At 41.7% G+C, this 17,600-nt stretch overlaps 1 protein-coding gene across 6 annotated transcripts in view; it reads right to left on the bottom strand.

Annotated features, from left to right (window-relative positions):
• The window catches only part of LOC130546308 (protein NLRC3-like), a 43,141-nt gene extending 29,536 nt beyond the window's left edge, over positions 1-13,605 (bottom strand). For 4 of the 6 annotated variants that reach the window (XM_057321496.1, XM_057321493.1, XM_057321497.1 and 1 more), the window contains exons 1-5: positions 13,504-13,605; positions 13,234-13,311; positions 11,686-11,784; positions 11,481-11,597; positions 1,686-1,782 (exon numbers count right to left, since the gene is read on the bottom strand). In XM_057321496.1, the coding sequence (XP_057177479.1) occupies positions 1,686-1,782; positions 11,481-11,521 (138 nt within the window). In that variant the 5' untranslated portion in view covers positions 11,522-11,597; positions 11,686-11,784; positions 13,234-13,311; positions 13,504-13,605. The remainder of the gene's footprint in view (positions 1-1,685; positions 1,783-11,480; positions 11,598-11,685; positions 11,785-13,233; positions 13,312-13,503) is intronic. The other 2 variants (XM_057321495.1, XM_057321494.1) reach the window with 2 other exon arrangements.
• Positions 13,606-17,600: the final 3,995 nt, after the last annotated feature.

The following is a 17,600-nucleotide window of genomic DNA, read 5'->3' as shown; positions in this document are numbered from 1 at the left end:
CAGGATCCTGTTTGTAGACTTCAGCTCGGCCTTCAACACTATTATCCCGGACCTCCTTCTGCCCAAGCTTACCCAGCTCTCTGAGCCAACCTCTACCTGTCAGTGGATTATTAACTTCCTGTCGAACAGGCAGCAGCTAGTGAGGTTGGGAAAATTTAAATCCAGCACATGTACCATCAGCACCGGAGCTCCTCAAGGATGTGTTCTTTATCCACTGCTATTTTCACTCTAAACAAACGAATGCACCTCTACAGACCCTTCTGTCAAACTCCTGAAGTTTGAAGATGACACCACAGTCATTGGCCTTATTCAAGACGGTGATGAATCTGCATACAGAAAGGAGGTTGCTCAGCTGGCTGCCTGGTGTAGTCAAAACAACCTAGAGCTGAATGCATTCAAGACAATTCAAGACAATGGAGATGATAGTGGATTTCAGAAGGAACCCTCCATCACTTCCCCCCCCTCACCATCCTGGACAGCACTGTGGATACTGTGGAGTCATTCAGGTTCCTGGGCTCCACCACCTCTCAGGACCTGAAGTGGGAGTCCCACATAGACTACATTGTAAAGAAGGCCCAGCAGAGGTTATACTTCCTCCGTCAATTGAGGAAGTTCAACCTACCACAGGAGCTACTGACCCAGTTCTACTCAGTGGTCATCGAATCTGTTCTGTGCACTTCAATTACTGTTTGGTATGGTTCGGCCACCAAATCAGACCTACGAAGACTACAACGGACAGTTCGTAGTGCTGAGAAAATTATTGGTGCTCCTCTGCCCACACTTCAGGACCTGTACGATTCCAGAGTGAAAAACAGGGCAAGAAAAATCATCATTGACTCCACACACCCAGCACACAAACTTTTTGAACTGTTGCCATCTGGCTGGCGCTATAGAGCACCAAACACCAGGACTTCCAGACACAGAAGCAGCTTCTTCCCCCAGGCAATCTCCCTCCTAAACAGATAACTGCTCCTTAAGAGCAATATTCCACTTCCACTACTCATATAGTGTGCACTATAGTGCCTTATCATATCTACATTTTATTTATACATGTATATAACACTACCTCTACTTACTACATTATCCATTTGCACAAGTGTACATATAATCTGTTAATATGTATATTCTACTATATACTACCCTGTACAATGCCTCTTATATGCTATATCCCCCATTTTCTGTAAAATAGTCTTTATTTTATATATGCATATTTTAGAATCTTTTAGACTGTAAATCTTATTTTATTGTATTGTCATTGTGTTGAATGTCTGTACTAGAAGCTTCCAACACCAAAGAAAATTCCTTGTGCGTGCAGCACACTTGGCAATAAAGCTCTTCTGATTCTGATTCTAAAAGAAATCCTACTTAATAATTATGCATGCCTGAATACAAAGTATTTTTCACTTCAAGCCTTTGTTGGCCAATATATATATCACTTATAAATGATTATATACACAATTAATAGGGACTGCGATATAAATAAGTTTTTAAAAAAAGTGGTATCTTTGAAACGTTACGGTATTTCAATGTTTTTGTCGAATCTAGCTTTACCCTTAAAAGCCATTTTGTCAGAATATCTACATCATAAGCTAAAAACATTTTTTTTATAGTTTTCATTAAAACTTTAACATAAAAATGTATTTGTAGTGAAATTAAATTAAACAATTAAGAAATGTTTGTCCTACCTGGAAGATCCAGAAGAGGTAGTTTCTGAAATTCTTGCGGTGCCTTTGTATATGTAGGTGTGATGTGTCTGTTTTCTCATTCTGAACCCTGTTGTGGCTGAAATTTTTAGACAATATTATAAGAATTCAAAATATTTTGGGAAAAGAGAAAAAAAAGTTTACAATAAATTTTGCAGTGTGGAGCATGGGCACATGCTCAGTTAAGGTGAGAACAAACATTTTCTGATCCACACAAAATTTTGCAACATTTCTGTGTGGTGCTTAATAGAAATGCACAGACACAACAACTGTTTTTGCAACTGGCCTAATTGCATATGCATTTGTAGGAGTTTCCTCTTCAGAAGCAAACTTTTTGGGAGAAGAGTATTTAAATGAAACATGCAAAGCGATCTACTAAGGTTTGCCCTCGTCGTTGTACTTGTATTTGCACTTTATTTACCGCCCCAAAAAAGCATGTCTTAAATCCTGCACTGATTTGCGCTGCTCTCGGTAGATTGCATTGGTCATTACAGGAATGAGATATTGCACCTTTTTTATGTGTGCCTTGATAGTATATCACCCACAAAAATGTCCACTGCCATCTGCACTTTTTTGAAATTGATCTCTCAGGCTATTTTGCCCGGTTTAGTCAATCTGGCTCTTGATGAGGTCCAGGAGCTTTCTGACTCCCCCATTGACAGCAACGTAACCGACATTCAAAGTGCAGAAAGTGACATGGTTGACAAGTCACTCCAGTGGTTCAACCTTATCTGTATTAAGCGACGAAGATACTTTTTGTGCACCAAAAAAAACCGACTTTATTCAACAAATTCCTGACATCCGCGTCAGTCTCCAACGTGCACCCAAAAGAGTACACAAACGCATACATGTGGTGATGACGTAGAACGCAGGCTCCTGCGTCTGCTCAACACACATGCATTGTGAACAGTGACTCCTGTGTCTGCACCGCATTTGTGCATACACATTGGACGTTAACGCTGCCCGAGGCTGCTCACATGAGAAGCGTCCCACCAGGAAAACTCCCAGTGCTCCAGACGGCCAGTCTGTCCCTGGTTCTTCTACTGGCAATCCAAAATAATACTGGCTAGGCCGTTTCTCAATATGCGTACTTGTCTGTACTTGTGTTCTTGTGGACTTGTTAAACGTCATCAGTAGCAGCCCAAGTACTGTTACAATTCAAAGTTCACATCTTGTCAAGAATAGTTAAAATACCCGAATGTGTCCTTGCTCCCCCCTTTTATAGAGGGTGCATTGGGAGGTGACTTGTGTGGACATTTGACAGCTATATTTCTCGAAATGAATTTGTTATCACAAAATGTCATTTTAAGAGTTGTTTAGGTGACAATGTATGTGTTTACAGTTCAAATCTGTGGTCAGTTAAAAAAGCTTTAAGTAATAATTTTACTGTATTAAATCAAAACATTACCTTAATATGTTCGTAGACAATTAGAATACAGTGCGGGAAATAATTATTTGATCCCCTGCTGATTTTGTAAGTTTGCCTGCTTACAAAGAAATGAAGGGTGTATAATTTTTATGATAGGTTTATTTTAACTGATAGAGACAGAAATATTTAAAAAAATCAAGGGAAATTTTTTTATATAAAGGTTATAAATTGATTTGCATTTCAGTCAGAGAAATAAGTATTTGATCCCCGAGAAAAAAGAACTTCGTACTTGGTGGAGAAACCCTTGTTGGCAAGCACAGAGGTAAGACATTTCTGATAGTTGGTCACCAGGTTTGCACATGTGTCAGGATACATTTTACTCCACTCCTCTGTCAATCTTTAAGGGTTCTTGGCTGTCACTCAGTAAATTGGAGTTTTTGCCTCCTTCACATATGTTCTATAGGACTAGGGTCTAGAGACTGGCTAGCTAGGACATTTAATGTACTTCTCCTTAAGCCACTCTTTGGTTGTCTTGGCAATATGTTTTGGGTCTTTGTCATGTTAAAGGATCATCCACGACCCATCTTCAGTGATCTAGTTAAGGGGAGGAGGTTCTCGTCCAAGATTTTACGGTACATGGGCCTGTCCCTCAGCCTCTCATTGCGGTGAAGTCATCCGTAGCGGAGATAAAAAGCCCTGAAACATAATGTTTCCAACACTGTGCGTCTCTGTAGGGATGCTGTTCTTGGGGTCATAGTCAGCATTTCTCTCCCTCCAAAAACAGGAGTCAATTTTTGTCTCACAGCATTGCCAGCACTTTCGCCAAAGCCTTTTCTGAATCATTTTTATGTTCATTGTCAAACTTAAGACGAGCCAGGCGGGCCTTCTTGGGCAGGAGGACCCTGCGGGTGCTCATGATTTCAATCTATTGCGGCATAGCGTGTTACTAATGGTTTGCTTACTAACTGTGGTCCCAACTGTTTTGAAATCATTAACAAGCTTCTTCCGTGTAGTTCTGGGCTGATCTTTAACCTTTCTCATGATCATCTTTACTCCATTGGGGAAATCTTGCAGGGAGCTCCAGACCAAGGGCATTTGATAGTTATTTTGTATTTCTTCTATTTCCAAATAATCGCACCAACAGTTGTCTCCTTCTCACCAAGCTTCTGTCTGTAGCCTATTCAAGGTTTGTGCAGGTCTACAATCTTGTCCCTGACATCCTTTAAAACCTATTTGGTCTTGACCATGGTGGTGGAGATGTTGAATGGAAGATACAGATTTTGTTGGCAGGCATCTTTTATATACATAACAAGCTGATTTAGGAGTAGAGCCCTGCACGGGCCTTAAATCCAGGCCCTAGCCCGGCCCTGGCCCGAGACACTCAGGCCCGAGCCCGGCCCTGCCCGACAAGCTTATCAGAATTCGGCATGAGCCCGCCTAGAGCCCGATTTTTTTTTTTTTAAATCCCATTACACAGCCAATACTACTGTTGCAGCCATTAAAATAGTTCCATTTGTTGTTTTTAATAGCAAAGTAGTTATATATATTTTTTCCTTTATTAAGTTAATTTGTAAAAAAATTTGGAGCATTTTTTGTTTGGTACATTAAACTTTTTGTTTTTTAAATAGACGACCAAGCGGCTAGCGGCGAATGGTGAGTTCACTACGTTTGATCAATTTAGTCTATCAAATCAACACTTGGCTTGCCTGCAATAAAATCCAAAGATTTTTTTAAATAAAGAAAAAAAACTCAATTTAAGCATATCACAATGTTAGTTTAAACGTTTATTATCACCACAACAGTAAAAGGGCACTTTTTATAAACTGAGGTGCTCGCAACGGCAAACAACGTGCTGAAAACAAACGAAAACATGTAAAATCGAAACAATTTAAAATAATAATAATAACAACAACATGCAGATTGTCTTACCTTACACTTAGGCAACAATTACCAATGAAAAAAGTCTAATCCCAAACAGAAAACGACAGCCACAAGAACAATCTCTTAAAGAACATCGTGTAGAAAAACAGCCCAGAAGTTTGGCTTTCCTCTTTGTTTTTCTGTGTTTTAAGTTCGCCATTTGCGATTTTTCTCTTTATGTTCTCCATTGCACGTGAGGTGAATAGTGGACGAGGGAAACCTGTGTGAAGACGTGGGCGTAACTGCGCGTAAGCAGAATGTGTAATGTGTGTCAGCGTGATATGTAAACGTGTTCGATGTTTTAAATTAATCATCATCAACTTCTTATCGCTTTCTTTATTTACTGAATTTCTAATATATATTAAAAATATTAATGAATGTCTAATATATAAAAAGGAGGACAAGCCTAAAACAAGCCCGAAGCCCAGCCCACTTGTGAGCTATGACGTAAAAATTGGCCCGAAGCCCGGCCCGAGGGGCGTAAATAAGTCAGGGCCCGCCGGGCCCGGGTTGAAATGCAGGGCTCTATTTAGGAGTACTTTCTTAAAGTGACAGGACTAATCTGCGGTCCATATAGGCACATAACCAATCTGTGGAGCCAGAATTCTTGCTAGTTGGTAGGGGATCAAATACTTATTTCACTGACTGAAATGCAAATCAGTTTAAATATATATATATTTTAAAAATCAAATAACATTTTCCCCTGATTTTTTTATATTCTGTCTCTATCAGTTAAAATAAACCTACCATAAAAATGATAGACCCTTCATTTCTTTGTAAGCAGGCAAACTTTCAAAATCAGCAGGGGATCAAATATTTTTTCCCTCACTGTACATGCTAAGTTCATATATTGGTTTTGTCATGGTATGTGCGGACAGAGAACCTAAGTGCAGACAGGATCATAACAAAACAATGATTTATTCACAAAACAAAGACTCACGAGGGGGTAAAACAACAATAACTTGGCCCTAGTCCAAACCAGCCTTCTTCCACCCATAACGGATACATTGCCATGTCCCCTTGGCGTGTTGGCTCAAATGCATAAGCAGTAGGACTGATCATGTGCTCATCAGCTCGTTCTAGTTCGTCTTCATCCATTTCAAAACAAGTGCGTATTCAAAAAGTAAGGAAATGATTGTTTTTCCTCACTGCTCAATTGCTCGGATAATATTGCAATGTAGCAAACCAACCCGGTGATGTCACATGCCGTGGCGCTGCAAGATGGTGGCGCCCTTGCTCCAAAGGGCATAACAAAACATCACGTTTTTTCTTAAATGGTTACATGTATCGAATCTGTTATATGTTTTTTTATTTATTTAAGTGAAAGTAAGTTTACTAAGTATTGTACATTTGATTGAATGGTTCATTTCTGCTTTAACGTCTGAAGAACCTTTCTTCAGATTATAAAAAGGTACCTTCAGCTACAGTTTACCTCACTGTCGTTTTGAAAAATGCGGACTAAATGGGTGTCAATGCTGTGAGAAGAAATGAGGGAGTGGGCGGTGCAAGAGAGAAAGTGATCCGATTCCATTTCTTAAAATATATATTAGTCATTACGCGAATCATACGTTAAAGCCAAAGCGGTATTACAGAAACCACTAAATGTAATAGAATGAGTCATTTTTAACTAAATGCAAGTAGAACTGTTCTAGTTAAAATATGACAGTTACCGCATTTGAAGAGATGGAAAAGTCCTCAGATCACGATACCGCATTCGTGACGCAGACTGCCTTCATGACCGAGTCCAAAAGTCCACTTGTCTCCATTTCTAAAGGCTTTCCTGAGTACAACGAGTTTCCCGAGTTTGCTACTGTTCCGGCCTTACTCGCATCCGCGACGAGCGGGCTTCAAACCGGCGATCGGTCCGGCATGGGAGACAGGCGCTCTAACGAGGCGACTAAAGGCCACAGCCTCTAGCGTTTGTCGCAGGTTTCCCAACCGTTTGTTCTACATCGCATTCCGCTGGTCGGGGAACCCGCTTCCATCAGTTTCCAATAGCGTTTCAGTAGTCGGAAGTCCCCTCTGTCTGTTTGAGTTCCAAACGCGACACATTGAGCTGTACTGGCCCACATGAGCTCTGGCCCACCGAGAGCTCCAAATGGCCATCCGTGCCTGTTTCTGCATGCAACAATTTCAACAACTGTCATGTATTTATCACTTTCTGTGGAGAAGCCCTTTCCCCATATATATACCGCATATAGTGTATTTCACATAAAAATATACTTTTATATATAATTATCAGAATATGTATTTTTGCAACTCCTGGTAAATGTTCTGCTTTTTCTTCATTTATCCATCAGCTTACTATAATGTGCCATGAATGCCTCTCTCTAAGGTAGCTTGCATCGTCACTAAGTTGAAGATGCAAAAAGTAGTAGTAGAAGTAGTAGTAGTCCTCGTCTGGCTTATTCGAAAAATAGATAGTTCTTTGTTGGAAGTTTTGATCAAATGGAGGACCATGCATATTGTACACAAGAGCAGACAGAGCGTGAATCTCTGTCAGCAAAGAAGAGCAAACGTAATGCTGCCAGAAAAAGTAGGGACAGACGATGACAGAAATCCAGGATAAACATTAGTGTAGCTATTCCCAAATGGAAGGCGCTGATGAAAGACAAATGTTTTCAAAGCGATGCCGAAGTTGCTTGTTTTATGCCGGACCGGTAAACTAATCCAACTTTAGCAATGTAAGTGAAAACGTCTTGGTTACGGATGTAACCTCAGTTCCCTTTCTGTCGATCTCTCGACGTTGTGTCGAACCGACAGATGGGGTTCGTCTTGAGAACTTATCAACTTCTGTTGTGTTAACTGCCGTGAGCGAATGCCACCCTGGAGGTTGATATACACTACGGCAGTTGTGCTGTCCGACTGGACCAGCACGTGCTTGTCCTGCACGAGAGGTTGTAGCCTCTTCAGTGCAAGTAGCACAGCCAACAACTCTAGGCAGTAGATATGCCAGCGCAGGCGGGGGCCCGTCCATCGCCCTGACACTGCGTGCCCGTTGCACACAGCACCCCAACCCTGCAGGGAGACGTCCGTCATCACCACGACGCGCCTCGTAACCTGCCCGAGAGGGACCCTTGTCCGTAGAAAGGTCATTGAAGACCATGGGGTTAGGGTGCGTCGGCAGAGAGGTGTGATGACCATACGCCTGCTGCCGGTGTGCCACGCTCTCCAGGGAACTCGACTCTGTAGCCAGTGTTCAAGCGGTCTCATGTGCATCAACCCGAGGGGTATCACCCCCGCCAAGGATGCCATGTGTCCCAGGAGCCTCTGAAATTGTTTCAGGGGGACCGCTGACTGCTTGAAAAGGTTCAGGCAGTTGAACACTGACTGTGCGCGCTCAGTAGTCAGTCGCGCTGTCATGGAGACAGAGTTGAGTTCCATACCGAGAAAAAAGATGCTCTGCACAGGGGAGAGCTTGCTCTTTTCCTGGTTGACCTGTAGTCCCAAACGATCTAGGTGCCGGAGCACCAGGTCCTTGTGTGTACACAACAGATCTCGCGAGTGTGCCAAAATGAGCCAGTCATCAAGATAGTTTAGTACCCGCACACCTCTCTCCCTGAGGGGAGCAAGGGCGGCTTCCACGACCTTCGTTAAGACTCGTGGGGACAGGGACAGACTGAAAGGGAGGACTCTGTACTGATATTCCCGCCCCTCAAAAGCGAACTGTAGGAATGGGCGATGACGAGGGAGAATCGAGACATGAAAGTATGCGTCTTTCAGGTCGATTGCCATGAACCAATCCTGACATCTGATAGACACCAGGATGCGCTTCTACGTGAGCATCCTGAACGGCAGCTTGTGTAGGTGCCTGTTCAGGGTACGCAGATCTAGAATGGGACGTAACCCCCCGCCTTTCTTGGGGACGATAAAGTACATCTGTAAAACCCATTGAACATCTTGGCTAGAGGGACGAGCTCGATCGCTTCCTTCACCCGAAAGGTGGCAACCTCGGCCCGAAGCACGGGAGCATCCTTGCCTCTGACTGAGGTTGAGAGGATGCCCTGAAACTTGGGCAGGCATCTGGCAAATTGGATCGCGTAGCCGAGACGGATCGTATCCCGTAGCCACCGTGACGGTTTGGGAAGCTCTAGCCAGGCTCCCAGGGACTGAGACCGGGACTAGGGGTACGATCTGCTTCATCGACCTCCCGGGGGGTGGTTCGATGGCTGGCAGTGTGGATCCCTCGCCGTGGGGAGGCCACCGGGGAGGAGATCGGCTCTGCTGACTTACCTGCCTGGCGATGCAGCGTCGATTTGAGAGTGGTGAGGGCTGCAGAGTATGCTCGACATTGTGTCTCGCCGTGACGCCATGTCGGGCTGCCGAACACCGTCGTGCAGAGGCTGTGAAAAACACCCAGAGAGAGAAGAAACTCTTTTTGTGAGAAAGTGGGCGCTAGGCCCCCGGAGGCAGGGGCAGGGACCATACCGGATCGACCGACCAGCGATGTAATGGCTGGGGTCGGGCCCGATGGTGTCAATCTCTATGGGGTCTTCCCATCAGGGCCGCTTCTGCTTCCGCGATGGCTGCTGACGGGGCGGTGGTCTCCTCCTCAAAGTCCTTTTCTGGGGGGCCGCCGGGGTCGGGGGAGCCAGAGCCGGCGTCGAAGAGGGCCGGGGCTGCTGGGGAGCAGACGCCGCACGGGATCTCAAAGGCAGGTGGGCGGCCGAGTCGCGGTGGGGTAGGATGTGGCTAATCGCCTCCGTCTGCTTCTTTACTGCCGAGAACTGCTGGGAAAAGTCCTCGACAGTGTCACCAAACAGCCGCCCTGTGCGATGGGTGCGTCGAGAAAGCTGACTTTCTCGGCGTCACGCATCTGCGCAAGGTTGACCAAGAGGTGCCTCTCCTGGACCACAAGTGTGGACATCGCCCGGCCCAGGGCCTGCGCGGTCACCTTGGTCTCCCTTTTATACCCGGATATCCGGGGGCGGAGTCCGGCATGCAAATTTCATTCGCCAATTTCATTGGCCTTTTCTAAACTAGTCAGAAGTTGATAGGTTCTCAAGACGAACCCCATCTGTCAGTTCGACACAACGTTGAGAGTCTGAAAGAAAGGGAACTGTTGTTTGATAGCTTTAGCTACAAATGGGCATAACCTCTGAGAGAAGTAAAGTTTTTTCCTTCTAAGTGTAGAAAAAATAGTTTTGCATTGTGGCAGGCACCGTCATGCTTTGAAATGGAGGGGTGAGTGGAGGACTGCAAGATTAGTTGCAATTCTCAAACTCACCGCTAGTGGCCACTAAAAATCCCACAGAGCAGCTATAACTTCGTACTGGAGCTCTGTCTGTAGTTTTGAGTAAATTATTTGCTTGTATATTTCATATTTTACAAACATCTTATACTTCACAACAAAGGGTTGTGTTTTATATAATATTTCATTTTATTATAAACATAAAAACAGTTAAGATAATCAGAGCAGGCACTTGTTGCCAGAATCAAATAATAATATTTTTTTAATGAAAATTGTCACGATCCTGCTTCCTTGTTCAGGTTTTCTAGTCTTGTGTCAGGATCGTGGCAGTACCCAAACGTATTTATTGTGGAGCCACGTGCTCTCTCCGGTCTTGTCTTTGTTTTTTTTTCATTTTTCATTTTTAAATGAACTAGGACATGGATTGCACGTGTTTGATACTGCGGTTAAGTGACACCAAGTACTATGCTGTTCCATTTGTTATAAAGAGTCTGAACTTGCCAAGTCCAAACTAGCAAGGACAAAAGTCTGTTCTTTGTGTTCTTGGAACTGAGAAACGGCCATAGTTGTAACTTGTTAACTAATGTTATTTACTTGGCACACTTATGTTTACTTAGTATACTGTAACTTATTTTATCCTTAGGTTATTTCTTTAGCTTGTTATCAGAAATAATCTACCAAAATGTAAGTTTGAGCTAAAAAAGCGCACTTGCCCATTAAGGTTTACGTTGTTGACGGTGAAACCGTCTATAGTATAACAAATCATTTGTTGTTTAATTGGAAAAAAGGTCTCCACCTTAGATAACAGGAACAAAACAGCTAATCTTTTCATAAGAAAACATAATATAACTATACCAAACCAGCATCTAATTTCACCTCTTTCACATTTTTCATCCTTTGAACTTGATTTATATCTATTCTTATTTCTTACTATCCATTAGTATGTTAATACTATTGATTTTTATAGTTATTTATGTACATATTTTGTTAAATAAATTAAATTTTATTACAACTGTCTTCTTTGGAAGAGGCTCTCAAATTTAGCAAAAATCTCACACAAATCTTTCAGAAAAGCTAAGATAATAAACTACACGGTAATAGCTATGTTTGCATCATTATTCTACAGTCAAATTGAAATTCCTTGGCTGGTGCCTTAGGGTAAAAGGAAAGACGTGTCATCTACAATACACCCACTTCAGGTAATGTGTGACTAAAACTCAAAACATATCTACATGATTGCTGAACACTGTGAAAAATCCTACCTAAAAGATCTAAAAAAAAGTGTTTGTGTACACACCTGTTCAAAAGAAAAGTTGCCAGTTCTACATCACTCTTCATTCCCTTATGTAATTTTAAATCTCTCCATCGTTTAATCTCTGCACCAATATGTACCGTTCCTTTCTGCCTTTCACTACTAGAACAAAAAAAAGGAACCATACACAGACAAAAATGTTTTAAATATTACACTTGGCTTATTATTTTAATTTCAAAATATAAAATACCTTTTGGTAGCTGATGGTGTTTCTTCACTGAAGTTTGGTACTTCACCTTTGGAATGGTGACTTTCCACAGAGCTGTATACATGTGAGCCTGGTCTTTCACTAACAACATAAAGAACAGAGAAAAAAGTGTTAGTGCAAAAGTTTCCCAATCTCATTTAGAGATTTTAGTGTTGCAAATACTAACAGGGTACAGTTTTACAAAAACAAACTGCATTATTATTGTCACATTTATGCAATTGGAAATGAACTAACACGTTTGCTCATGGACCTTCACTGTCTTATTATACATTTGGTTTGTTTCAAATCATCTTTCACATTTCATTTTATTGCTGAGGCTCTTGGATTTTTTTATTGTCTCAGTCAAGGAAACTGTTAAATATTTCACAAACCCAACTGTCACTCAAAATTGCTTGACAGTTTAAAAATGTTCCAGATTACACATGTGACCAGGTTCCCTGAGAAGGGAACGAGACGTAATGGTGTCATGTTGACACTATAGGAATGCTTCTGGTGCGTGCTGGTGTTTGTGGCATTTGAGAAATGACATCTATTTATGTATTTATCAGGTATCAGGCGTGCCACAGAGACCATAAAAAGGAACTGCTTGAGATGTTACCAAATTCAGATTTTTTGAAGGAAGACATGCAGGCATTTCTGAAGTATGGCAACGAGAAACAGCATCTTCTTCCGTGCTCAGGGACTGGGTAACCAGCTTGGGCACATTTAAGGTGCACCCTTGTTCTCCAACAATCCTGAAAACATTCTATTTAGGGGCCATAGAAGTGTTTTAACTAAGTGCATCTCAGTGTGCCTAGCATACATAAATAATTAATTCTTCTATATAATAATGATTCTAATTAATAGGCTATGAACAGCTGCTACGCTAATTATTCTCTTTTTGCTTTGTTTTCACCTTAGGTTACTAGTGATATGCCAGCTCCAGTCCGGATCCTGCTTTCTCACCAAGACACATGCGGAAAAATTACACCGGCCCTTGCAAGGACTTTTAGTTGACACCAACTCCAGACTATAACAATGAATCCACATTTATTTTTATATGTTTTTTTAATTTAAATTAAAATGTATTTTTGATATAACTTTATTTTCTTTTTGTGATTTGTGTTTTTATATTGTGCCCTTATGTAAAGCTGCTTTGCAATAGTGTAAACTGTGAAAAGTGCTAAAAAAAACTTGAATAGTGAATGAGTGAACGAGTGAGCGAAGTCTCAAACTCAGTTCCTGGAGAGCCAGTGTCCTGCAAAGTTTAGATCCACCCCTTATTAAATAGGGGTACATTACTTAAACCTGATCCAGCCAATGAAGCTCCTTAGGATTACTAGACACTTTAAGGCAGTTTGAGACAGTAGTCTCATTTTTACACATGCCTCAGTCAAAAGCAAATGGAAACCATGCCCGTAGCATCTAAACCATGACTCAGCACTGATTTCTCATATGGAAAACACAAACTTTATGTTAATGTCACATGTTGTGCTAAATAGTCCAAGATCCCAGTCTATATGTGAGCAACAATAAAAACAGATAAAATACCTTTTGGTAGCTGAGGGTGTATCTTCACTGAGGTTTGGTACTTCGCCTTTGGACTGATGACTGTTTAAAGACACAGAGCTGAATATATGTGAGCCTTGTATTCCACTTATAACATACTGTAACTAGCAGAGAGAAATAAAAACACCTTCCTGCAGAAATGTCATTGGTCTTATTTTTAGATTTTAGTGTTGCAAATGCTAATTAGGTATAGTTTACACATGTGTCTACAACATGTGTGTGCAACAACCAAAAAAGCAGCACATGAAATACCTTTTGGTAGCTGATGGTGTTTCCTCACTGAAGTTTGGTACTTCGCCTTTGGAATGATAACTCTTCGCAAACACAGAGCTGAAAACTAGTGAGGCTTGTCTTACACTTATAACAGAACAAAGAGAATAAAACATTTACTACAGAAGGTACAGAAGCTACAGTATAAATTACAGTATTGTAACACAAAAAGAACACAGCGCTGTAATGCTAAAGTTTGCTTATTACACATTGAACTGTCTAAGAAGAAAAGTTCTTAAATAATCTCTTCATTAAGATACTAAGATTCAAAATTTTAACATGTTAGTGGCCATGGCATGTCAATGCATTTGATCTTGGCAGACCTAGATGTGCTGACACTGCTGCTGCTGTTCCAAAGCAAATTTGAAGACATTCGTGCTGCAGTGAGCATGCTAGCGATGCCGCACAGGCACAATACCCCCGTAAACAGATGGACAGGTGGAGCTCGAGGGTGACAAGCGATTGTTATTGTCATTACAGTGCGCTGCGCCATACTGTATACAATATGGAAACAAGACTATTTAAATGTAGAGACAGAGGAAAAATCCATTGTCATTGGCTATGCATAGTCATTATGTTTTTCACATAACATTTTAGATAAAAAATTCAGACCCCTCAAAGAAAGCAAGTACATTTGGGCATCACATGAAAGGCCTTACATGCCATGGCTGAACAGATATGGGGCACATTTTTAACATGGTTTAGGGATGTGATTTTTCCATATAAATTCGTATTTCAGTATTTTTTGACCTCGCTGGGATCCCCCGCGTAAATTGCATAAATTCGATTTATTTTCATTCGTGACTTGATTGGGGGGTGGGGGTTTGGGTTTGTGCGCGGAGTCATTATAGCCAGCCAACAGGATCCTTTCTACGCTCTCTACATCATGCACACGCTCCTTATAAATCCAGAGCGATCTCTTCATTAAGAACATACTTTTGCGAGCTATCTTTATGTATCCAGAGAGTCCGTGAAAAATCAACGCCAAACACAGCTGTTGGTAAACAGAAAAGTGCGTGGTGTCATTTTTAATTAAGTGGGGAACTGAACAGCGTTTTGTAACGTATACAAAAAATCCCGAGTCTGGAAGTTGAGACGTCTATGTGATATGCTTAATATTATCTATATACAGAGACTAAAATAGGCCATTCCTTGATTTAATGACTTAAAACTATACTAATGGCCGAAGTCGAAACGCGTCGAAGTTTCTATTCAATGTATACATTTAAATTTACAAAAACCGCATGCGGACAAACGCTGTATGAATGACGTAGATGCGCTATCTAGTGGCTGTGTATGGTAGTCTCTTGAGGGCACTGTTCTTTACTTTTTGTGTTCAATTATTGTTTGATGAATTATTGCTGATTACAATAAAATGTAAAGTAATGCCAGCCTAATATAAACTATTCAAGACGTGCCATTTGTTAATGCCATCTTATCTGACAATAGCATAAGATATTTGCACAAAGCATCTACCTATTTTATTCAATATTGTTTAGGTGACTGTTAAACTAATAAACATTTGAACTTATATTTCCAAAATTGCCAGTCAGAGTTTGGTAATTATAATATGGTTTTGTGTTGCTAAGTGAAAACGATCTACTTTTGGCAAACAGTTGAGTGTTTTTAATCATATTACATTTAATAAGTTACATTAAAGACTATTTAGGGGGGGGTTGGGGTTGGGCGAGGGTGCGTGCAGTCTTCCTTCTTTTTTGTCCTGGGCTGATCACATACCTGATGGCTGTTTTGTCAAACTTTTACAAATGGCAAAGATCTTTTTAAGAGTATTTGGTCCAAATGGCAACAAACAAATGAGAACAAGTGAGAAGAAGTGTTTTGATATGGCACATGGTAGAAAACATCAAATGACAAATGAATGAGGCATTTATATAGCGCTTTATTGTGTATTGCTGTACACCCAAAGCGCTTTACAATAATATGAGGGGGTCTCTCCTCACCCACCGTCGACTTGTGGTTGTATTGGATATTGTTTTTGGGGTGTACTACCCTAGTGAAAAATAAATATACTAAAATGTATTTGAAATACATTTATTTCATGCTAAGTATACTGCAAATTAATTTACATATTTATGTACTTAATCAAAATGCCATGTGATTGTACTTTTGCTATACTAAATTGGTATACTTAAAGTCTGCTAAATTGAAACAACTAACAAGGCACGACACAAACAACGACTGACAACCAAACTCAGAACAGGCATGGCTATGAATGCACAGTGGAATACAATGCACTAATTAGTCATTTTCGCTACACCCATCTCCATATCTGTTACCATATGTCCACGGAAACAAACAGGGGAACAGAACATTGAGGAAATGTGAGGGAACAGAACAACATTAGAACCAGACTTTCAAAATAAGAGTTCACAAGACAGGACAAGGAAGATGCAAACAGGGACTGTGACAGTACTGGTCTCTGTACATTATTTGAAGCCGAGCTGTTCTGTTCGGTTGGATATGGATTCAGGCCCGGACTGGCCATTGGGGGCACCAGGAATCCCTGGTGAACTGGTGACTGATTTGGCTCTCTAGCCAGCCTTTTTTTTGCCTGCCCAAAGTACCGAAGTACCATAAACCACTTCAAAAAACATATTTTACTGATATGTTAATTACATAACTTTGATTTGTTTTATGTTTTTGCACACTTTAACTGTTGTTCTAAAGGTTCTGATAGATGGTGATTCAATTAGGACAGACTGAGAGTGTGATTAGATTATTTTCCCCTAAAACAAATGAAATACAGGTATAATAGGAACTGTTGTTTCAAGTTGGTTTCATTATTAATGCCCCCTTAAAACCGGATTAGTACCTGTCCCTCATAACCGCTTATTACTACACGGAAGAGCTGACTTTGTGCATTGAAATTTTATTTGCATATTTGACCAATGATTCGATCTAGTAGCACCAAATATCATATACAAGATTTGGTATAAAGACAGAATAAGCTTCCCGATGGAAGTGAGCTGTAGGGGCTTTGTTTCCAATTCCACTACAAGGCTGCTTAAGATCAGAGGACAGGCCCAACAGACGGTAGACAAAGAACTTGCCACTGTTGCTGAGAGAAGCAGCCACTGGCTGTGGTAAAACGGAAGGAAGCAAATGGGCTGCCAAGTGACCACATAATAAAATGGTGTTTTGAGTTGGAATGTTACGCCAAATGGAACCAGGGGCACTGAGCATACATAAACGGTGCCCATGGGGCTAGAACAGCCTTAGCCAACGGGGTGGCATGTATGGTTGCGACAAGGTAATGGTAATGTGTTGTAATGTTATGTCATACGGGACAGGGGGCACTGAGCTTGCAATAACGGAGCCAGTGGGGCTAGAACAACCATAGCCAATGGGGTGGCGTGTATGGTTGTATTGATTTTGGTAATGTGTTGTAATGGTATGCCACACGGGACCGGGGGCACTGAGCACGCATTAACGCTGTGGGTAGCAGGACCAGAAGGTTGCTGGTTCGATTCTCAGGGCCAACGGGTAACGAGCCCTTGAGCTACAGTGGTAGCTGCCAACTGCTTCTGGTGTATATGTGACTACTTGCAGTGCATGAGTTCACTACTCTCTGGATGGGTTAAATGCGGAGGTCACCGTAGTTGACAAATAGGTCACTCTCAGAGGACAGGTCCAGTGGAGGATAATCAAGAACTGGCCAGTGGTGCAGAAAGAAGAAGCCAATGGCTGTGGTTTAGATGGATGGACACAGCATAGGCTGCCAGATGACCTTGTAACAATGAGACACACACCCAGGTCTGAACAACCTGCGGTGGGCCTCCCTTGGCTGAGGGTGTCTTGTGATAAATGGAAGCAGCAGCAAGCCTCGTCTTCCAAAAGCCCAAAATGGCTCATGTGACACCCCTTTTCATCTCTCTCCACTGGCTACCTATCTATCACTGGATCTGCACCGACATACTTTCACACCCTCCTGCACTCCTACACCCCATCAAGATCCCTGCATTCAGCAAACCAGCGGCATCTTGTACTGCCTTCCCATAAGGGCAGTAAATCGCTTTCCCGCTCATTCTCATTCACAACTCCTTCCTGGTGGAACATTC

Source organism: Triplophysa rosa, linkage group LG22 (assembly GCF_024868665.1).
Source record: "Triplophysa rosa linkage group LG22, Trosa_1v2, whole genome shotgun sequence".
NCBI classification, from domain to species: domain Eukaryota; kingdom Metazoa; phylum Chordata; class Actinopteri; order Cypriniformes; family Nemacheilidae; genus Triplophysa; species Triplophysa rosa.
Note: the sequence above shows the minus strand (reverse complement) of the source record. Positions and strands in the feature narration are given on the sequence as shown.